This window comes from Mesoplodon densirostris, chromosome 9 (genome assembly GCF_025265405.1).
Source record: "Mesoplodon densirostris isolate mMesDen1 chromosome 9, mMesDen1 primary haplotype, whole genome shotgun sequence".
Taxonomy (NCBI): Eukaryota; Metazoa; Chordata; class Mammalia; order Artiodactyla; family Ziphiidae; genus Mesoplodon; species Mesoplodon densirostris.
The window spans coordinates 87,383,005-87,407,606 of record NC_082669.1 but is presented as its reverse complement, the minus strand read 5'-3'; the positions used below and the strand labels follow the sequence as shown (position 1 = coordinate 87,407,606).

The window sequence follows — 24,602 nt, the reverse complement described above, 5'->3', positions numbered from 1 at the left end:
AAAGTATAATATTGTTGATGCCCTAAATCCGTGCTTCTTAAGCTTTTTATATTCCAAAAAATTATCAGGATCTCAAGGAGCTTATATTTTTATGGATCACAGTTATAGATATTTAAACATACTGGAAATTAAAAGTGAAAAACTAACATATTTAATGACATTTAATAATTCATTTAAACCAAAAAGTCTATTGTAAACATAAGTAACATTTTTAATGAAAAATATATTTTCCAAAAATATGGAGTGTGGTTTTTTCACATTTTTGATGATATTTTTAATCTTTAAAAAATAATAAAAGTAGCAGGATTCTCTTATCCCTTCAACAGTCTGTTACGACATGTTATTTCAGTTGAGATACATAAAAATTTCTGGCTTCACACAGCTGTGTAGTTGGAAAAGGGAAGAGGACTTTTATAAAAGTCTTCAGGTAATTTTGGATATTCTTTGATAAGCTTCTTAAAGGTTGGTTACAATGAGGAATCTGAAACCATAGCAATGAACTTTCATATTCTATTGAATTAAAATCCATTGATCCATCTTGCAGTTTGAATGGATCTTTAAATTATACATGATTTGTAGTGCATAGGTCATTTGAAAAAAAACATTTCCTGAGGTATGCAAATCTTCTATATGTTGACCCATTTCATTGTATAGTATCGTACAATACCAAAATATAACAGTTATTTCTGTCACCAGTCAATTTTATCAGAAAAGTCTTTGACGCAAGAGGGAGGAGATCTGGGGATGTATGTATATGTATAACTGATTCACTTTGTTATACAGCAGAAACTAACACACCATTGTAAAGCAACTATACTCCAATAAAGTTGTTAAAAGTTAAATTAAATTAAGTTTTTAAAAGTCTTCGAGGGCCTCCCTGGTGGCGCAGTGGTTAAGAGTCCGCCTGCCGATGCAGGGGATACAGGTTCGTGCCCCGGTCTGGGAGGATCCCGTATGCCGCGGAGCGGCTGGGCCCGTGAGCCATGGCCGCTGGGCCTGCGCATCCGGAGCCTGTGCTCCGCAACGGGAGAGGCCACAACAGTGAGAGGCCCACATACCGCAAAAAGAAAAAAAAAAAAAAAAAGTCTTCGAATATTGAGAAACCATCAATATCATGGTGGAAGATGGAACTTTTCCAATATTGTAATTTTAGCCTAAAAACTTTGGTTTTATCATTGGCAAAAAGATGCCAGTTTTCTTTAAACTGAAAGATTAAGTCCATTCATTTTTGTAAAAACATCTGACAAATACCAGAGCTTGAATAACTAAAATTTTTCTGTCAGTCATCCTTTTAAATAAAAATGCTGTTCCATGAAAAGAATGTGGCTAGTGTAACTCATAAACAATCACACAAGTGTTTTTCCTTAAGATGACCATCATACTTTGGTAAGCAGTTGAAATATTTTGCTTCCCATTTCACCACGTAAAATATTAAAAAGACATGTACTCAAGGATCAACTATAAGAAATTTTTAATGCTTCATCAAGAATGGCCTTATTGGGCCTCCCTGGTGGCGCAGTGGTTGGGAGTCCGCCTGCCGATGCAGGGGATACGGGTTCGTGCCCCGGTCTGGGAGGATCCCATATGCCGCGGAGCGGCTGGGCCCGTGAGCCATGGCCGATGGGCCTGCGCATCCGGAGCCTGTGCTCCGCAGCGGGAGGGGCCGCAGCAGTGAGAGGCCCGCATACCGCAAAAAAGAAAAAAAAAAAAAAAAAAAAAAAAAAAGAATGGCCTTATTCTTTAGTAAAACTGTTGTGGTTTTTGTTTTAATGTTAGTGTGTGTTGGTGAAGGATACAGTGACCACTACTACAGTTTGAGGCTACTGCCTTGATTCTCGCCAAGACACCAGCAGTTATACTCACCATTGCTTCTATACCATCAGTCCAAAAGTCAACACAATTGAAAAGGCAAATAACATCTTAATATTACTATGAAAATAGGTTTAAATTTATGGACCCCATAAACATATCTTGGAGTCCCCCAGTGGTTTGCAGACCAAACTTTGAGAACTGTTACCCTACAGGAACTTGAACATTTCTTCAAGCTGACACAGTGAACTTATTTATCCTATTTTTTTTGTGTGTGTGTGTGGTACATGGGCCTCTCACTGTTGTGGCCTCTCCCGTTGCGGAGCACAGGCTCCGGACACACAGGCTCAGCGGCCATGGCTTACGGGCCTAGCCGCTCCGCGGCATGTGGGATCTTCCCGGACCAGGGCACGAACCCGTGTCCCCTGCATCGGCAGGCGGACTCTCAACCACTGCACCACCAGGGAAGCCCTATCCTAATTTTTAAGTGAGGTATTAGATCTTCCTGGCCCTTGATTACCACTTTGATCCATTAAAATTGTTCTATATTATCTTCAACATTGTAATTTTTGAATAAGTGGTTAGTGCTATATTCCACCTTACAGCTTTTTCAGAAACTCTTAGTGTTCCAAATCAAATTTCTCCTGAGGACCAGATGCTCTTGTTAACTACAAGATACTTCTCTGTGGAAGGTTGATAGCACCATATCTAAAAACAACTAATTGAGATTCCAGTGGAAATTAAAATTGGAATTCCTTTGCAATCCCTTACATCTATACTTTTGATTTTATGTTCTGACTGTGATCCATTCGGCACTGTATCTTGGCAAAGTATCTTCATGTACTTCGTTAAGACAGATTCTAAGATCATGTCTGTGTTCATTAGAAAAGGATGTTATGATTAATTATCAGTAATAGAAATGCTGCTGTTGCTACTGCTGCTGCTACTGCCACCACTGGCCACCTCTTATACATAGCATTTAACCATGTTCTAGGTGCTATTTTATATACTTTACATGTAATTACTTATTTAATTTTAACAATCATATGAGGTGAGTAGTATTATTTTCCCCATTTTTTAGATAAGGAATTTGAGGTGTAAAGAGGCTAGATGATTTTCCGTGTCTGCAGTGGGCTTCAGAGAGGGAGAGTTTTTGCAAGTACTGTATATTTGCTGTAGGTAGTGACGTGCATTAATTTAGTAAAGATGGTTGATCAGCTGCTATGTGTTATAGATGCTGTGAACTGTGAAGACGTAATACTAAATCTGGAAGCCTATCTTTCTGTGTTTTCTGATTAAAGAGTGTCTACTTTCCTTCTGGCATTCTTCAGAAATCTTCTATATACAGTCACTGTTCTGAAAACTATTTACTATTTGCACATATATCTGTTACACAATAAATATATGTAATGTATTTCATGACACATTGGGTGTTCTCCTACAGCTAAGTTATTATTTAAATTAGAAACTTTCTTAAGCAACTTCTTATCTAATTTGACAATGAGCAAACATTCTACACTCCATGTGTAAAACGCTGTTACTGATGCTTTTGTCATCCTAAGCTTTCACAGCTAGGAATTGGTGACTGGGAATTGCCCAGCCCTGATGCCCCGGCTCATTTCTGCTCCCACTAGTGGAACTGTATTCTCGAAAGAATTGCATTCTTACAATTGGGTTCCCAAATCTCTTTGTACTCCTTTTACTTGTCATTCTAATTAAGTAATTTCATTAAATCTTATATAACCAAATGAATATGAATGTGAAAAGACATTTTTTGGAAAACTTAAGTTGAATGCTTTGTAAAGATAATAAACTAGTGGTGGGATGGATTTGGCTGTGGGCCACAGTTTGCCAACTCCTGATTTTATAGCACTGTGCTCTCTCCTTTGTTCTCTTACACTCACAATTCAGTTAACTCCTCTTTAAGTAGCCTTAAACGTACGCCTTCTTTTATTGCTTTTGTCTTTCCACTAGGATTTAACTCTTGTTCAGCTACTTCAGGAGATACTCTTTTTTATCTCCTTTTCTTCTTTTATTCTTTCAGTTTATGAGTCAAAAAATAATTATTACAAAGAATGTACAAATGCATATAAGCCTTATAAGAATGAATTATTGTAGAATCTTTCTCTGATGTTCTTGGGGTTTCTGTGATGCCTCTGGAGTAAATTATAGGTGAAGTTTCATTATAATGATATGTTATTCTTCAGTAATGAACTCTCCTTTAATATGTTTCAAGATAAATGCAGGAAATAGTAAATAATATAGAGTTAAGATACAGTAAAATTTTACCTACTTAGGAAAACTCTCAACCCTCCATCACAGTTTTAAGCATAATATTTTGCTTTCTTTGGGATTGTTGTTGATGTTTAAAAAAGCATGCAACATGCAGACAGTGTGGTGTTCTGGTTAAATGAAGAAACAGGAGTCAGATATGCTGAGTTATATGTGATCTATAAGACATTCACACTTGGATACCTTGCCTAGACTTTTTAAGAAACTAAGTTCTCTCGTTTGTAAACTGTTACATACAACTATCTAAGAATTCAGGGAGATAATGCATATAAATTGCTTAGCACACTACCTGTCATATTGTAAGCCCTCAGTAATTGCTGACTGCTAAATAATGTAATTTCCCCCTAGTTATAGGCCTGGGAATAAGATATCTTGCTAACATAAGTACTGTATTTTTGTTTTGTTTTCTGTCTGAGAAGTAAAGTGGATTATTCCATTTCTATAAATTAATTTAGAATATTGACATTTTGCACATTATTAATTATTATTTGATAACCCCAAACTGTATTTAGGACTGTAAATACCTTTTACCAAAATATATTCTTTAACATTAAACATAATTTCAGACTCTGATTAAACTTCAGTCATGGTATGAAATTTAATGTAAGGTCTCATGTGTTTCATTAGATTAGTGATCTCTTTGCCCTTGTGTTTAGTTTGTCATGAAATTATATGAAACTTAAAACCTTCAGAGCATTTGTATTTTATTCAAAGTACATTCATCATTATCCATAGTATCTAACGTGCTGTTACGTGTCTTTACATTCAGCTTCTGATCCATCTAATTTTCTTCTCTGTGACTGTTGGCAAAAAAATTTCAGTTCTGAATTCTTAACTGAATTCTTAAGGCTGAAGAAGAAACTTCAAAGATAGTTTTCAAACCTGGTTTATATCTTCTTGAAAAGTGTTGTAACACATTGAGCAGTGCAGTGCAATAGGGATGATTAATTTCACTCTTGCATCATTCCTCTAGGCAAGTTTCTCATTTTCCCATTTTAAAAATTAATTTAGTCTTTTTTAAGCATAGATAGGAATAATGAAATAACTTATAGGATAATAAAATAGCAAAATATTTTGAGATAAAGGAAAGTAGATGACTAAGATTCCATAATGTATATTAGATTTATAAAAGGGTACAGTAGAGCCATATGATCATCACAAGAAGAATGTGTTTTATTCTATTAAAAAATAAGTAAAATTTATCTTTAATCTTTGGAAGACTGCTAAGAAAGAAAAATGTCCTGAAATAACACTCCTTACAAATAGTTAAAACTACGGAAAATGGAAACTCCAAACCTAGAATTGGGTCCAGTAGATCCTGTATATCAAGAGACGAAGATGTAATATCTTTTTACTCTTTTTGAAGATGCTTATTAAGGTTTTGTTTTTAAAGTTTTTTATGTTCTCTGAATTAATTACTGTCCCCTCGTCACAGAATCAGGTTTCTCTTTCTCCTTTTGGCCTCCATTCCTCTCCCATCTCCTTTCCTCTCTCCCCACTTCCCCCATTCCTTCCCCCTTTCTCTCCACTCCTCCTCTCTTCTCCACCTCCTCCCCTCCCCAGTGTCCTTCCTTCCTTCCTTCCTTCTATCCGTTATTGTTCTGTGTCTGGTAATGTTTTACTGTTTACAAATTTACAAATATAGGTATGGTTTATTTTAGGTTGTAGACATTTGTTTGCTTTGTATATAATGAGTTTTTTTTCAACTTGATCTCTTTTTTTGAATTGGAAATCTGACAGAGACAAATAGTACTTACGTAGGGCACATTGATTGAAAATGTCAGTCTAAGGTGTGTGGGAAGAGAGCCTTCTGACTGTAGACCCCCTAATGTGATAATGCAGATGGATTTATTCTGGGTGCTAACACCCTCATTAGAAGCCTTACCACTTCCTGGTCTATCAGTGAAACTTCCTTGGAAAGCAGCCTGTGTTGCAGGAAGGGGTTGGTGTTAAAGACTGAGATACCCTACCTGCCTACCTGAAGTTATTTTCAAGGGGAGTGAGGGTTAGGATGGGTGCTCATTGAAACAGTTGTCCTATGTGTAAACTTTTCATGAGCCCTGATTTTGGCTCTATTTTTCACTGTCACCCTTAATCCCAATGGCTGCCATCTTTGCTGTAGCTACTTTAGAGTATCTTCCGGATGCATCCTCCTCTGTCCATTTGATCCCTTAACCATTTACTTTCCCAACTTCCTGAAATACGTTGATATCGTCTCTCCCTCTCCTTCACTCCCCTCTCCTCTCCCTTCACTGTTCTGGGTTTATCCTTTTCTATGTCTATACTGTCGAGTATATTACTGAGAAGGAAGGAAGTCAAGACATACTCTCAGTGTGCAATTTTTTGAAACATGTATATCAAAAGGTAGCACCTATTACAGTTTTTGCTGCCACCAGTGATTGAAGTTACTTGTTTTCATAGCAACCCAACTATCATTAAATTTGGTGGGGGTTTTTTACCAGCTTAAATTATATAAAATTGCTCTCATTCTAATGTGTAAACTTTTATAAATAACTAGCAAATCATCATTTTCCCTTTTGAGTTGTTCTTATATAGTTTTCTATGAGTTGTTTGTTCATTTGACTTTCATATTTACAGTAAAATCTGGGTTTTATAACCAGTTTTCATAGTATCTTTATGCAGTATATTGACTCTTCATCACATTTGCTGCAAATATCTTCTAGTTTTTTGTTTCCACTCTAAATTTAATTATGTTTATTTTAGAAATTATATTATTTGCATATGTTTATCTGCTTCATGGTTTCTAAACTTTGAGGTAATAAAGTTATTACACCTCCAGACAATTTATATTAAGTACAGTTTTTATTTTTGTTTCATTAAACTTTCTAAAATGAATTTTTGTGGAACACTTTTGCAAAATAATTTGGCAGTGCATTTTGAGAGACAAGAAAATTTCTTTATGTTTTGATCCTATTCTTAGAAGACTTGATTAAAGGGAAGAATAATGTTTGGTGTTTTGAACTCAGTATTATTTTGTCAAATGCTTTGAAATACGAAGAGTATTTCAGGTAAAATATTTTTGTGTTTTCCAGATTATTGCTCAGTTGTAACAATTGTGGACCAGACACATGTAAAGTTAACCTGCCTGTTCTTTAGTGGAAATTATGAAGCCCTTCCAATGATTTATAAAAATGGAGATATTGTTCGCTTTCACAGGCTGAAGGTATAATTCATACTGTTTAGAACTTATATTTGTTTGAAGAGAACACTGTATTGTTCACTAAAACTAGTTACACTAATTATGTGGTTGCTTTGTTAGAACATGACATCAGGCATTTCAAGAGACAAGAAGAAATGTAAATAGTATCAGACTTCAAATGATTTATATTAGGAAACCTCTTCATTTGAGCAAACTACCTGACCTCCTTCCACAGAAATGTGTTAGCTGCCGCGATTCGGACTAGTTGCATTCCATTAGAAAACATTTAATAAGAAGGTAGAGCTATTAAATAGTATGTGATTTTTAAAAAATCAGCTTTTTAACACTTTAATATTTTCAGTCTTTTAGGTTTTAAACATTTCAGTCCCTTCATAGTTTGCTTTTGTTACATGGGTTTCCACGCAACCCCTTCACTATCTCGGTTGTTTTTTCTTCTAATGCTTCAGTTTATCTGTGGTCCTCATGGTCACTGATGCTCATAAATGAGTGCAATAGTCCAAATGTCTTCTAGTCTTAAGATATGGTGGGAAACAACTCTCTTGCTCTATTAATGCCTTTTCCCTGAGAATAGAAGAATAGTGGAGAACATTTGCTTAAAGATAAAGAGAACTAGAAATATTGCTATTGTAGCACTATATTACAGGCTTATCCACACTTCAAAAAAATAGCTTATTTCTCACACACTGCTGTTTCCTGTAGTACAGTTGACCCTGAACAGCACAGTTCTGAACTGCTCGGGTCCACTGACGTGCAGATTCTTTTCAGTAGTAAACAGTGCAAAACTACAGGATCCCATGGTTAGTTGAATCCATGGATGCTGAACTGAGGATAGAGGGCCCCCTGTAAGTTATATGGGGATTTTCAACTGCACAGATGGTCAGTGCTCCTAACCCCCGTGTTCAGGGGCCAGCTGTATTTGTAATTCTTGCTATTGTTTAATTGAAGTAAAATATACATCTCTCTTTTCACAGTATTAGCATGCTCATGTTACTAACACTCTAGAAATGTCCTTTGTACCCTTACCTGGGGTTGTCATTTACACTTCCCCCCCCAAGAGTAAATAATCTCACAACTTCTAACAACATATATAGTTTCATATGTATTTGTTCTTTATATAAAGGAAATACACTATAGTTTTTTTGTTGTTTTTTGTTTTAGTTTCTGGCTTATGCTTGTGTGAGTCAACTGTACTATTACATATAGTTTTACTTTGTTCATTTTCACTGCTAAATGGTATTCTGTCCAGCCAATGTTTGAATACACCAGAATTTATATATTTATTCTGTTGGTCGTTTAGGTAGTTTTCAGTTTGAGGCTATTATGCTGCTATAAACAGTCTAGTACATACCTTTTACTGAATATATATAATTATATGTAATATAATATATACATTTATATGTAATTATGTAATTATAATATATATTATATATTATATATTGTATAATGCATAGATATATATGCATTTCAGTTGATTGTATACCAAGGAGTGTGGTTCGTGAGTTCAAGGTTGTGCAGATATTAGCCTTTAGTTTTCCAAAGTGTTTCTTACCAACTTACACTCCCATTAGAGATATAAGAGAATTCCAATTGTTCCACATTTTCACCAGCACTTGATGTTTTCCATTTTTTTTGGATTTTAACCATTCTGTTGCATATGTATTAGTATCTTATTGTGGTTTTAACTTGAATTTCCCTGAAAATTTTTGAAATTGAGAACCTTTTAAAATTTGTAGGGCCTCCCTGGTGGCGCAGTGGTTGAGAGTCCACCTGCCGATGCAGGGGATACGGGTTCGTGCCCCGGTCTGGGAGGATCCCATATGCCGCGGAGCGGCTGGGCCCGTGAGCCATGGCCGCTGAGCCTGCGCGTCCGGAGCCTGTGCTCCGCAACGGGAGGGGCCACAACAGTGAGAGGCCCGCGTACGGCAAAAAAAAAAAAAAAAAAAAAAAAAAAATTTGTATGTCTTCTGAAGTAAAAAGTGTTCATTTGAGCCTTTTGCTCATTATAGAATTTTTAACTTCATTTTTTAATTATTTGTGAAAGTTCTTTATATATTTAGGCTACAGATCTTTTGTCAGGTATATGGACTGTGAATATCTTTTCCCACTCTATGGATTGCCTATTTACCCTCTTAGTGATGTCTTTTGATGAACAAAAGTTCTTTATTTTAATATAGTCTACTTTATTAACTTTTGTTTTATAGTCAGTACTTTTTAATTTCCTGTTTAAGAACTCTTTGTCTACTCACTTCATGAAGATGGCTTCTAAGTTTTCCTCGAGGTCATTTATTATTTTCCTGTTTCATATTTAGATCTGTAATTTTCGTTTCCTATAATGTCTTTGACAATTTTGAAATTAAAGTTTTGCTGCCTCATGAAAATAGGAAATGTGCCCTCTTTTTCAGTTCTAGAGTGCAAGATTACTGTTTGTTTGTTTTTTTCTTATTTAAATGCTTGGAATAATGCACTGGTAAAGCTATCTGAGCCTGGTGATTCCTTTATTAATAGATTTTATTAATGAATTAACATTTCTTTAAGAGGAATGAGATCATTCAGATTTTTTATTTTTCTATCAACTTTGATATATATAATTTTTAGAAAAGTTTATTTCATCCAAATTGTCAAATTTATTGATAATGCTACTTTTAGATGCTTATAGAATTTGTAATGATAAATCCTTTTTTGCAGTCTTGATATTTTAATTTGTGTTTCTTCTCTTTTTTCCAGATCAGTCATTCTAGGTTTATCATTTTTATTAATCTCTTCAGATAACCAGTTTTTAGCTTTGATTTTCTCTATTGTATGTTTCTATTTCTCTTACCTTGATTATGTTTTCTTTCTACTTTCCTTGGATTTGAAATAATATTCTTTGTGCAGCTTCTTGAGATAGAAGCCTAAATTTCTGATTTTTAACCTTTCTTCTTTTGTAAAATATTCACTTATTTCTATAAATTTTTCTCTATGTATTGAATACTACTTTAGTTATATCCAACAAGTTTCAGCACATCACAACTTAAGTATCCAATATATTTTCTAATTTCCAATTAATATATAAATACATTATTAATATCAGACAGAATTACAGGAGACTAAAGGAGGTATTTCATAAGTTCAAAAGGGTTGCTATATGAAGAAGATATAACAGTCATAAATGCATGTGCATCTAATAACTGAGCCTTGAAATTCAGGAAGCCAATGTTTTTAAGGCATATCCCAGCTGTCTCAGACTGATGAGGCCTTAGTCTCAGCTGCATTTTACTCACTTCAAACTCTTATATATATATGTGTGTATATATATATATATATATATATATATATATTTTTTTTTTTTTTTTTTTTTTTTTTTTTTTTTTGCAGTACGCAGGCCTCTCACTGTTGTGGCCTCTCCCGTTGCGGAACACAGGCTCCGAACGCGCAGGCTCAGCGGCCATGGCTCACGGGCCCAGCCGCTCCACGGCATGTGGGATCTTCCCGACCAGGGCACGAACCCGTGTCCCCTGCATCGGCAGGTGGACTCTCAACCACTGCGCCACCAGGGAATCCCCAAAACTCTTATATTTTAAGTGTTCTAGTTTTCCCTATAATATTCATAAATAACAGTTACTTATTATCCTTTTTCCTTTTATAAATTATACCTTAATAAAAAAAACTAATAAATGTTTTGTTAGTAAAACTGCAAGCCTGATAGTATTAGGGAGGCTGCCACCTAGCTCTTTAAAAAATAAAAATAATCTTGCATAGTGTTTTACAGTTTACATGGTGCTTGTGGATTTTGATATAGCCCAGTAGATTTTATGATTTCATATGCTAAATGAAATATTTAAAGAATTATGTCCTCTGTTAACTATGCTGGCAAGATTTTATAATCTCACAAGTGTTTCCAGTTCCTAGGTTCTCATCAGTAAGCCTGTTTTGTTTGTTTCTGTTTTGTTTTCTACTTTGCCACTTTCTTAGATCCAAGTATATAAAAAGGAGACTCAAGGTATCACCAGCTCTGGCTTTGCATCTTTGACATTTGAGGGAACTTTGGGAGCTCCTATCATACCTCGTACTTCAAGCAAGTGTTTTAACTTCACCGCTGAGGACCACAAAATGGTAGAAGCCTTACGTGTTTGGGCATCTACTCATATTTCACCTTCTTCAACATTAGTGAAATTGTGTGATGTCCAGCCAATGCAGTATTTTGACCTGACTTGTCAGCTCTTGGGCAAAGCAGAAGTGGATGGAGCATCATTTCTTCTAAAGGTAGATATTTTTAAATACTTGAAATTGTGTTGTAAGTTACCGTGACTTATAAGCCTGTAAAGAGCTTATATTTCAGCATTCTGATGGAATAAATATGCATACTGTGTACTAAGAACTTAAAATCTAACCATTTTTAATGAGCCTGTAATTTCTATGCAAGTTTACTCTTGAACTTCTCTTCTTTATCCTATACTTCTAGAGGAAAATAGTGTTACCAGATCTACATTTTAAATATAGTATTGTTTATGTTGTGTTTATATATTTCTTATTAGTACTAACAAAATGAGTTGTTTTCTATTGCTATTTTTAAGTTGCAGTTCTAAAAATGCATATTTCTGATTCCCTATCAAGTTGTAGCCTTCCTTCTCACTCATTTGCCTTCTTCTTGGCCCACTGATGTTGGGTTCTCTTCCCATGTTATTTCACTATCTGCTTCATAGGTAGATCATGGATGGTTTTGAAGTGTTTATTTTTCTTGTTATATTTTATTTTGTTCTTAAATCTGCAGAAAAAAAAAGTGACATAAGACCCATCTAACCTTTGTTTACACCTATTCCAATTTATTCATGAGTAGCTCCTGGAGAGGACAGTTGTCTGATACCATCCTCACCTACTAGCCTAGGCAGGATGCATTTAAACAAACACTGCTTCAGCCCTGCTTCTCTTGTTCTTTCTTTAGCTTCTGACTCTTTGGAACGATGGAACAGGAAATGGAGTACAGTGGCCCTTGGACAAATATTGGGGTTTAGCATTATTATCAGTTATACCTTGCCCATATTAAAGAATAGTGAAGATAGAAATTATTGAATAAAATACAAAGTTTTTGAAGTTGAAAATAGCACATATTTATATACACATTAAATACTCTGAAAAAGTAAATGCATGCTATAAAAAAACATAAATAAGTTAAGTATGACAAAATTGAAGCTAAAGCAACATAAAATCATCCAAACAAAATGAAAAGGAGGTCAGCCAGTCATACTTTATGCCTAAAGTGACATATTTAACAAATAAGTGTTTGCTAATCACTGAACACTTCCAATGACAAAAAATTGGCTGTGCAAAGAAGTATTCTCCACCTCTTTTTTTGGCTGCTGTATTGAGCGTAAATTCATAAATTCTGAGATAAAACCTGCTACCTTTTAACTGACGTAGCTGAATCTACATTTTCCTTCTAAAGGAAGAAAACATGCCTGCATCCATTTTTATAGATAGCCTTTTCGGATAAGTAAAAACAGCTTTCATGTAGATATTACTTTAAAGTACAGCATTCAGAAGTGAATGTAAGAAATTACATTAGTAAGACTTTCTTGAGGACAATTTAAAAGAAATCTCAAAAGTCATTCTATGCTCTTTGTCTCAACAACTCTATTTTCATAAATTTATTTTATAGTAATAATTTAAAATGTGGAAAAATGCCTTTAAAGGAATATTTATCCTTATATTTCTTGCAGTAACAAAAATCAGAAAAAACTCGCATACTAGCAATAGAGAATTTTGTGAATTATTTATGTGCTGTGGAATACTCTGTGACTATAAAATGACATTGTAGACCTATACTTATTGATATAGAAATTCACAATATTCTCTTTAGTGATTAATGTACTTTCATTTATATACTAAAAATGTATTATATGCATAGCAAAAATATTTTGAGAGGACTGTATAGCAATATTTTGCTCATTTTATCTATGGGAAGTCAAATTTTAAGTGATTTTTTTTTCTGAAATTGATTTTCCTATCCCAAACTAGGAATAATTTTTTAAAATTTTGTTTTGAAAACAAAAGGAGCCAGACCTTACTCCAAATGAGTTCTGGTCAGCATGGAATATAGCATAATTATTTCCTGTCTCAACTGAGATATGATGCTAATATTGGTCTCTTTATTAGTAACTACAATACATTCATCTTAATTATTCTAGTAGATATGATTCCCCCACATACTGTTGTTTCTAAAAGAAGTTAATTTTAATTATAGGTTATTAAGACTATAATGTTAATAAGAAGAGATTAAAGGCTATGGTTGGAGATATACTCAAAGATAAAATTTAGAGCCTTAAATGTCTTCATGAACAAAGAAAGAACAAAAAGCATAGCATATCAGAATAATCTTTCAAGTCAAGAAATTGAAAAAGTAACAAACAATTATAGAAAGTTTGAAGTAGTATTTTAATAAGATATTTACTTTTGGGATAGGTAATTTTAACATTGCCCAGAAATTTAAAAGATATTTTTAAGTGATATATAGTAAAAAATTTCTCTCCTTGACTTCCTCTCTTGTCCCCACGCTGCTATAATAATAAAAATAACATTAACATTTCAAATTGGCAAAGAAGTTTTGTTAAATGGTGATTGTTGTCTATTTGGAAAAAAGAATTAGATCTGTATAAAATATGCAGATACCTAACAGATTGAGTTTTGATACAAGATTACAAAAGTTCCAGAATTTCAACACAAGGTCTGACTTATACTCTACTCTCCCAGCCCCTCCTTCAGAAGACTCATGGATTGGTCTGTAAAGCCATTTTAAAGTCTCAAAAACATGTACACAAAATGAAAGAACAAATTCCAAGTGAAGAAAAATGCGACATAATGTTACTACTCCCAAAGTGATTGTCCTGGTTCTTTGAGTAATTTAGGAAACAGAGTGAGTGACACAAACTCATGATTGTTTATTTACAACTTAGCACTGTCACCAACATTATTCAGTACTTTCTCTGTAATCTGACAGTGGCAGACACCTGTATAGATATGCGGTGTTTTCCAAAAAATAAGCAGAAGACCTAAATAGACATTTCTCCAAAGAAGACTTACAGATAGCCAACAGGCACATGAAAAGATTCTCAACATCACTAATTATTAAAGAAATGCAAATTAAAACTGCAGTGAGGTACTGCCTCACACTGGTCAGAATGGCCATCATTAAAAAGGGAACCCTCCTACATTGTTGGTAAGAATGTAAATTGGTGCAGCCCCTATGGAGAACAGCATGGAGGTTCCTTAAAAAACTGACAATAGAATTCACATGATCCAGCAATCCTATTCCTGGGCATATATCTGGAAAAGACAAAAACTCTAATTTGAAAAGATAACATCCAGTTTTCATAGCAGCACTATTTACAATAGCCAAGACATGGAAGCAACCTAAATGTCTATTAACGGATAAAAAATACGTGGTGTATATATACAGTGGAATATTACTCGGCCATAAAAAAGAATGAAATAATGCCATTTGCAGCAACATGGATGGACCTCGAAATTATAGTAATAAGTGAACTCAGTCAGAGAAAGGCAAACATCATACGATATCACTTATATGTGGAATCTAAGCAAATGGTACAAATGAACTTATTTACAAAACAGAAGTAGATTCACAGACATGGAAAACAAATTTACAGTTACCAAAAGGGAAAGGATGGGGGGAAGGATAAATTAGGAGTTTGGGATTAACAGATACGCACGACTGTATATAAAATAGATAAGCAACAAGGACCTATGTATAGCACAGGGATCTATACTCAATATTTTGTAATAACCTATAATGGAAAATAATCTGAAAAAGATATATGTGTGTGTGTTTATGTGTGTGTATAACTGAATCACTTTGCTGTACACCTGAAACTAACACAACATTGTAAATCAACTATACTTCAATTAAAAAAAAATAACAGTTAAAAAAAAAAAGGAAATGTGTTTTCTATTTAAGTAGACTGTTCACTCTTACCCAGCCAAACTTCTGACATGCAGAGGCATTCTCACCTCTCTCCAAATGTCTTTTGTCCCACCCTGTTATAGCACAGCATAGCCTCAAGCTCATCTCTTCCAACCCTAGCACAGCACAGGCTAGCTCAGGTCTTAAGGATGGGATAGTGCATACTCATCCTGGGCCCCTGTTCCCATCCTTACCTCAAGGTGACTTAAATAGCAATCCAACCTACCTTTCCCTTTCCATCACCCATGATTGTCATTCACTTGTGTTCATAACATCTAACATAAACAAAATATTCATATCTGTGCTTTCAAATGCCTTTTCCAAATCAGAACAAAGTGGAAAAATGGGCAGAGGTCATATTAGTTCCCTAAAAGCTAGGAATTTATACTTAAGAAAATTAGCAGAGATACTTGTAAAGGTTTATATACAAGATGGTAATTACTAAACTATTTAAAATAGCAAAAATTTTGAAACAAATCAAATGGCCAAAAAAGGGATTGGTTTAATAAATTTGCATCTATAATGTAATGTGAAGCCATTGAAAATCCTATTTTAGAAGAATATTTAAATTGCCTGAAAAACTGCCCAGCAATAAATTAAGAAATGAAAAGCAGAATAGAATGCCAGTTTGGTAAAAAGAAAAAAAGACATATATATTATAAATACATAGAAGAAAAAAAAGATAAGTAAATTCAACAATATGTTAATAGTTTTTCTAAGCTCATAGCTGTTTGAATTTTTTTCCTTACATTTTATTCATTACCTATACATATTTAGTCCTTTTACAATCAGGAAAGAATATACATCATATTCAAAGTTTAACAGCTATTGGGGGAATATGTTTAATTACATTTAAGCTATGTTACCAGCAAACAAAACTCTTTTAGCCTCCACAATTTTACAAAAAGATCATTAAACTTTTGTTCTACTTCTTATGCAGGTATGGGATGGCACCAGGACCCCATTCCCATCTTGGAGAGTCTTAATACAGGACCTTGTTCTTGAAGGTGATTTAAGTCACATCCACCCGGTGCAGAATCTGACAATAGACATTTTAGTCTATGACAACCATGTTCAAGTGGCCAAATCTTTAAAGGTGATGTTGTGTAGCAAGCATGTTTTGCTCTTTTGTATTTTTATAAATTTTAGGGTAAATCACATGTTAGATGATATTTGAGGTCTAGAAATTAACTCCAAATTAATTTTTTTCTTTAATTTGTACAATGTGTGTTTAAATTATTAGACGATATATTAAATTATAATGGCTTGAACAGCTTTTTTAAAGTTAAAGAATGTTTCTTGAATATCTTAAAGCTGTGCCCAATTTTACTATGGAAGTAAGAAAGAAAAATTTTTTTCTGCAATAAAATTTGCTTTAAAATAACAAAGGATGCATAAAATATTTGTAAACTTAAACGATAAGCTCTTTTATTTGGTTTGATAAAATCCAGTCTTTAACTGTTTACTCATTAGTCTAAGAAATTGTTAATCCACCTCTAAAATATATCGATAAATTGTCTGTGTGTACCATACAGTTTATTAGAATTTGCTGTTTTTGAGATGCAGTTTTCTAGGTAAAATAACGCTGCTTAGTTTTGGCACTTCTTGCTTATTAGTAACATTTTAAGGAATAGTTTTCTTCATTTTATCGTGTCTTTCATTTGCAAGTAACCTTTCTTGCAAAGAATGCTGTCATTGATAATAATGATAATAATAGTAACATTTGTTAAAGCACTTCAAATGTATTTAGCACTGTCTTGTGCAGTAGGTACTATCATCATTTCTGTTTTACAAATGAGAAAACTGAGGCACTCAGAGGCCCAAGATTTCACAGCTACTTGGGTGAAGCCTGTATTTGAATGTACGTCTGTTTCCAGAGCTAATCTTCTTAAGCAGTATAAAGAAATGAATTTCTTTATGGCAAATAACTTCCATCCTACATTTAGGGAGTTATATAACCTACTTATAGGAAGAAAGTAGGGAAAGTGAATTGTAATTTTTTTAGATCTGAATTTTAGTGCCCGGTTTCTTTTTTGCAAATAAATGTTCTTGGAGAAGGAGATATTTCCACTTTTACACTCTGTTACAAAGAAGCCCACCCAACTCAATAAATTAGGTTAAAGTCCAGGTCAAGGAAGGTGATAACTGTACTCTTTTGTCCTTTATGAGTGTGTTCATACCTTTCACATCAGAAAATTGACTGTTGAAGATATATTTTTGATGCTTTTCCTTGATCTTATCTGCATTGATTAGCTTATTTCAAAAATAAATGTAATGATAAAGCCAATTCTAAAGTCTTTTTAAAATACAGATAGAGTTCTTTTACAAATGAAAAAGATTTACATTTTAGATTTGACTTTCACTGTTTAATTCCCTTCTCTTTCCCTATGCTGTTTCTATAGGTCTTTTGTTCCTCTCTCTTTTCCTGATTTCCTTGTCCCAAGTCCTGAACAGCACCTGCCACAATGCTTTCCATGTAGTAAGGGTTAAGTAAATAATATCTGCTGGTGAATGCATGAATCAATGAGCGCTGTGAATTTTTTTCAGATTTTTTTCATCTCCTTTGTCTGCTTTATCTCACCCACTAGAGGGTGCTATGAGCATACATAATTAAGAAAATGTAGGGCAATTAATTTTTCTCTAAAGATATCATGACATTTATCTACAATGTAATAGAAAAATGAAAAGGATTTTCTCTATGTGTAAGTAATATAACTGTAGGCTTTTATTTAATGTACCTTGACATCACATTTTATTTGTTCTGAGGCAACCTCTATACTAACCATTTCGTATTTATTTAAGAAGTGCCCAGAGTCAACTGATATTGATATCAATTAATTCTTGTCAACACTTGATGATAACTGCTTAAAATTGAATATTTATATTGAAATGCATGGAATACATGTATTTTTGTTGAATAGGAACAGGAAAAAAATGTGATTTTTATTTTATGTAATGAAGAGGACAGTTAAGGCAAATTATAAAGTACAATATAATTGAACTCTATTTACGATACATTTTACAGCTAAAGTTGCCTTAACATTTTTCCTAAACCTTGCTTTTTAAGTAAGTTATCTCCTTCTCTAAACATTTTACACACACACACACACACACACACACACACACTTCAAACCTTTTGTCTACAAACAAAAGCAGTGTATTTTCAATCCCCAGACTTATTCTGACACAATTTGAAAATAATTATAAAACACACGTAGTTCTAATTATGTTTGGCATTCAGTGACCCAAGAACTATAGTTTGGTTATTTTCAGACATACACAGGTCATTAAAAATATTAAACCTAAAGGGAAATTTTTGAAAGTTTATAAGGAATATTTAAATTATTTCTAAAGGAATAAACATTTCTTAATAGCCAGTTTGCTTTGCTTTATTTTTACTGTTTCTGTATTAAAAAGGGCTTTTACAACAATTTTTAGAGGTATGTTTTATAATTTTTTGGTTATTACCAACAAGACAATTTGTTTGTTATATATTTGTCTATTATAACAGAGCATCTGGCACATTTTATAATATATTTAGCAAGCTTAAAAAAAATATACAATGCTGCCTCCAGAAGGAATTTCTGGAAATAACAGTTTGTCATTTTTATAGCCTATATATATAAAATTCTCTCTTGGTCTTTAAAGTATAATTTTGTTTTATTATGAAATACAATAGTAAAGAAGATAGTATAACAAACATCTATGTGCCTATCGTCCAAACTTAACATTTCTAAATGTTTTGCACATTTATTTCAGGTACTTTTAATTTTAAGAAATGAAATTTCTACATGTGGAACCTTCTTTGTACCTCTGCTTATTCTAATTTTTTGCTCCCCAATATCCTCTTTTTATTTATCCTAACATGTACGTGGGCACACCCATGTTTATTATGCTTTTATTTTATATACTTTTGTCTGAAAAATGCATATGGTTATGTATCATTCTATAATTTGCTTTTTTCCTTTGACATTATATTTGTAAGATTTATCCGTGTTCATATATGTGTCTGCATTAATACCAGCCTGTCTTAATTATCATACTTTTATTTTTAAATGATATTTCATAGGTTAAGCCCTCGATCCCAGTTCAGTCTTCAAAACTAACTTGACTGTTCACTTTCAGATCAGTTTTTACAATTCCTTGAAAGGCACTGGAGATTTAGATAGAAATTGCATTGATTTTAAAGAATAATTAATTAGGAAATTATCTTTATAATGTTGAAACTTTTCATTTATGATTATGGTATCTTTTGCCTTGTGTCTGGCCTTCTTTAAGTCCTTTGTAGATTATATACATTTACTGCACTAATATATTATGTATATTAAAAAGAATTACAGAGTAATAAATGTTCAAAAACAATGACATAAAAGGAAATAGAAATAGACATATTTCCTTCCATCATCTTACTTCAGAGACCATGAGGAAAATCAGTTTTGTCATCTTTTGTATGTGTGTGTGTGTGTCTGTCTGTGTGTGTGTTTTCCTTCTCTGACTCTATTTACCCTGCTCGCCTGCTGTTCTGTCAGTGGAAGAAGTCAGAGAAGAAAAGACTAAGTGCCTTACCTCCTTATAAAACCCATGATTGGATGGGAAAAAGATCCTTGAGAATGAAGGAGTAGCTCTGGGAGTGTGGATTTTTTCCCCTTATTTTTCCCCCCATTTCTCTCCATCACATCCAGGGGGTGATGAGGAGAAATACAATGAACTGAAACAGCAATAAGCAGAGGTGGGAGGTTGGTTTACTACCTTCTCTTTCTTTATATTCCCCCATGTATAGCTTTTCTGTTACACAGAATCTCACCACTGTTTATCTTGACCTTGTAGGAAAAAAAGAGAATGGTAGTCCCACAGTCATCAGCAGTCAGGAGTGCTGCTTTATACAAATGAATTAAATTTCCTAGTTGGTAACTAACTCCTTTTGTTTATAATTCTTTCTTCATAAAAATAAATGTGATTTAGGTAATATAGCTTCTTCCTTTGAGTAGGTGTCAGTTTCTTTAATAAACATTCTGCATGTCTCTTTTTAAGTCTTCTACATTAAAAGAATATCAAATACTCCGTAATTAAATATATTTTTAAGACTAAGTTTAGCAAAACATCTAAAATTATAGGACATTTGGTTCAAAACTATAATTGGTTTAAATCTATATTTGAACTCATAGAAGGTGTTTCACATTATGGTGTACAGACAAAAATATTTACAGAAGTTTTCTTTCTATAGAACTTGTGGAATAGAGGGAGTTTATTATTTTAATAGAGTAGCACATTTAAACATACTTTCTAGTATTCTCATAATGAGAGTGTTTTAGTGATCATATTTAATTAAATCTTACCTTAAATTAGTTAAAGCAGTTTATTTTCAGAAACCTTAACCAAATAGGTTCTTAATCAAATAGAGGGCTTGGATTTGATTTAGGTAATAGGTTTCTTAGCTACCATATCTTACCAATGCTAAGACTCAATTTTATTTAACATTTTAATATCTCTAAAATGGAAATATGCCTTTACATTTGAAAAATACATACATATCTATACATGCATATGTATGTATACAAGCACATACACACACATACACACACGTTTTGGTTTTGATACAGTGTCCTTGGGGCTGATATTGAGTACACATTAGTAGAACATACCACTTTCCTTTCTGATGAGTCAACATCCCCGGTTATTGGTCTGTGCCCCATGTTAGTTGTTAAATATTGTATCAAAAATTGTTTGATTTTTCTCCATTTTCTAAATAATAAATCATCTACTTTTAGGTTGGAAGCTTTCTTAGAATTTACAGCCTCCATACCAAACTTCAGTCAGTCAATTCAGAGAACCTGGCAACATTTTTAGCCCTAGAGTTTCATCTCCATGGAGGCACCAGTTATGGTCGGGGAATCAGAGTCTTGCCAGAAAGTAACTCTGATGTGGATCAACTGAAAAAGTAAGCATATTATAAACCTATTTAGAAATTGTAAATAAGGTATTAATTAAGCTGATTTCTAGGATAATATTGTTCTGAGGTGGGAAGGGGGGCTCTAAGAGGTCTCTTGAAATTGATCCTCAGAGCCTTTCTTGCCATTATTCAATTTTTTAAATAGATGAACCAAATGAAACAAATCAAGTGATTGTAGGTTCAAATAGCTACATAGTAGCAGAGCTGGGTTTATAGTCTAGGTTTTCTGATAGTTATTTATGCTCTTACCTCTACTCTTTGCACTCATGTTCTTCTACCATTTGCCACCTTCTCCAAGTACAGAAACAAACAGTAGAAACTGGAGCTTAGCTAAAGTTTGGAAAACTTGATATATATGTCTAGGGTGACAAACATACTTGATCAATCATGGAAAAAATACTGCCTTTTTAAAGTGTGTATAACCGAGAAAATAGGTAACAGAAATATTTCAGGGTATCGTATTTTTTAAACTTTTAGGTGTGCCCAGAAAGTGATTAGTACCTTAAATCCTGCTACACTTGAAGCTCCCTTTTCCTTAAAGTACTCCTGTTAGTGATGTGTGCAGAAACTCTTTGACCCATATTCTAGGGAAATAAAAATTCTTCTACATATTTTCAAAGAGTTATGAAAATATCCTTTTCAGTAAATTGAAATGACATAACTATTTTCCAAGTTTTAATATATTGAAATCTATGACTTTATCATCAATGAAATTAGCTATTTTAATAACCTTCTATCAGTTTCCCTACTTTATTTCTCATATTGCAATATATAGCCACATAGTATTTCACTACTTGAGTCTAGAGTGAGATTGTTCTGACTTAGAATGTCATCCATTAAACACCCAGCTTACTTGCAGTATTTCATCATCCCACTGTTCTACTTGTGTCTTTCTAGACTTAGGTTTTTAAGATTTGAGGGTCTCTTGGAATCCCCCGATAATCTGTTAAAAAACTATAGTCTTCCTGAAGAATGCATACACACACAGAATTTTTTATACAATTTCAGTGAGCTCTTGGTTTCTTTGGGTGGAGCTAAACTGACCATTGTTTGACTTTGTTTTATGCAATTAAAAATTATATTCTTTCAATTACAGGGTTTTAGAATCTGTAGATTTGCCAGCCAATCAGTGTTTAGAGGGTATATGTCAATCAGAACATGAGGACAGCTTTTCAAATATTTCAAGTAAGGACAGTTTTTTTTAATTTATTAAACTACAGTTGATTTACAATATTGTGTTAGTTTCAGGTGTACAGTGTCAGATTCTTTTCTGTTATAGGTTATTAACAAGATATTGAATATAGTTCCATGTGCTTTACAGTAAATCCTTGTTGTTTACCTTTTTTATATATAGTGGTGTTTATTTATTAATCCCATGCTCCTAATGAGTAAGGATAATTTTTAATGTTGCCAGTTTAGTTTCTGCTAAGTAAAATGACTTTATCAACATAAATTCTCTAATATCTTCCTATCTCTATTTTTTTTTTGGTTATATCCATATTCTTTGTAAAGAAACATGCTAAATCTTTATCAGTGTCCTGTGCAAAAGTAAACGTTACTCCTCCCTTACCTGTATAGTTACATTTTCACATTGGGGTGGTAGGGATTACTTGATGTGTGATATATGTAGTGTTAATGTGTGTATATATGTATTTATTATAAATCTGTATTTATTTCCTAGTAAACTATTTTGCTCGTCAGTTTCTAAAAGGAACAAAGGTTGTTTTTGCTACTTTATTTCAAATAGCCCAAGTATTTTTTGATCATACATATCTTAGAGTTCCCAGTTTTATTGAGTTAAGTACCTAATTACAAAATGTTAACAAACAATTGGTTGTGTATTTATATTATTGCCTACCTGAACAGGTGACTATTCAAATCTAAATTTCAAAACACTCAATCTGTAAGATTTTTTTCTTTACCATTTTGTCTCAGTATTTGCTTATACATTCTGACACCTAGAATCTATGTCATGTTTCTATCCCCTATTTTTTTTTACAACCTAACTCCTTCCCTACTATGATCTATTTTATGAGTATTTACTCTCTTTCTATATCAGTAATGATAAGCATTAAAATTAACATGTGTGGCTTGATAGGCACTTAGTCAGTGCCTACAGCCATTATTATTTAATCCTAACAGCACTCCTATGAGGTTGATATTATTCTTCCCTTTTATAGAAAGGAAACTGAGGCTTTGAGTGATGGGAGTCATATAATTTGTCCAGGGTCACTTAGCTATTAACTGATGGCAAAGTCAGTCAGATTCAGATGCAGCCTATTTGATTTTTTTGTACATGTTTATTTCTTCATTTTCTCTGCCTTAGAATTCTTCATATTTCCTAGCACGTTGGTGATAGCGTTTTAGCCTAATCTGTGATTATTTGAACTGCCATTAGGAGGACAGTTTACTTCAATTGACAATCATTTGGAGACAGTATTAATTTGTAATTATACTTTTTGAAATCTCTTTTCTCCTTTTAAAAGGTTTTTCTAGTTGTTTTTAAATTACAAAAGTAGTACATGTGACAGTATCAAGGTACATAGCCTTCCCATGCCTTTATGCCCACTCGCTGAGGTAAAGTTAAGAGTTTAGTGTGATTTCTTCAACATCTTCATGTTTATATGAATATATATACTTCTACATAAACAGGTACGAGTTTTCCCTCTGTTTAAAATTTTTACAAAAATGGGACCATACTAGACTAGCTGCTTTTTTTTTTTTTTTTTTTTTTTTTTTTTGCCATACGTGGTCCTCTCACTGTTTTGGCCTCTCCTGTCGCGGAGCATAGGCTCCGGACGCGCAGGCTCAGCGGCCATGGCTCACAGGCCCAGCCGCTCCGCGGCATGTGGGATCTTCCCAGACCGGGGCACGAACCCGTGTCCCCTGCATCAGCAGGCGGACTCTCAACCACTGCACCACCAGGGAAGCCCTAGCTGCTTTATTTAACAATCTTTCTGGGGTAATTTATATAGGTCAAACTCATTCTTTTAATAGTTACATTATATTTTATATGAGTCTAACATTATTAAACCATTTTCCATTTGATAGACATTCAGGTTGTTTCCGGTTTCTTACTCTTACAAATACTTCTTTAATAAACACCATTGAACAATTGTACTTTCATGCTTATTGTTTCTCTAAAATAAACTCCTAAAGGTGGGATTGAAGGATCAAAGAGTAAGCACATCTGTTATTTTCATAGATGATACCAGATTATATGCCAAAATGTCATAGGATTCATATGCAAATAACAGTGTGGGAGAATGTCCTTTCCTCACACTCTCAGTGGTATTGTCCGTTGACACTATAAGTAATTTTTTGACAATTTGGTAGGTATAAGGTGATATCTTATTTATTTTCCCTGAGTACATGGAAACTTAAAAATCTTATTATATATTTATTGGCCCTTTTTA

At 33.5% G+C, this 24,602-nt stretch overlaps 1 protein-coding gene across 3 annotated transcripts in view; it reads left to right on the top strand.

Annotated features, from left to right (window-relative positions):
* The window catches only part of POT1 (protection of telomeres 1), an 82,346-nt gene that overhangs the window by 37,011 nt on the left and 20,733 nt on the right, over positions 1–24,602 (top strand). For all 3 annotated transcript variants that reach the window (XM_060108522.1, XM_060108521.1, XM_060108520.1), the window contains exons 8-12: positions 7,155–7,285; positions 11,234–11,524; positions 16,177–16,332; positions 21,005–21,174; positions 22,283–22,371. In XM_060108522.1, coding sequence (XP_059964505.1) covers positions 7,155–7,285; positions 11,234–11,524; positions 16,177–16,332; positions 21,005–21,174; positions 22,283–22,371 — 837 coding nt within the window. The remainder of the gene's footprint in view (positions 1–7,154; positions 7,286–11,233; positions 11,525–16,176; positions 16,333–21,004; positions 21,175–22,282; positions 22,372–24,602) is intronic.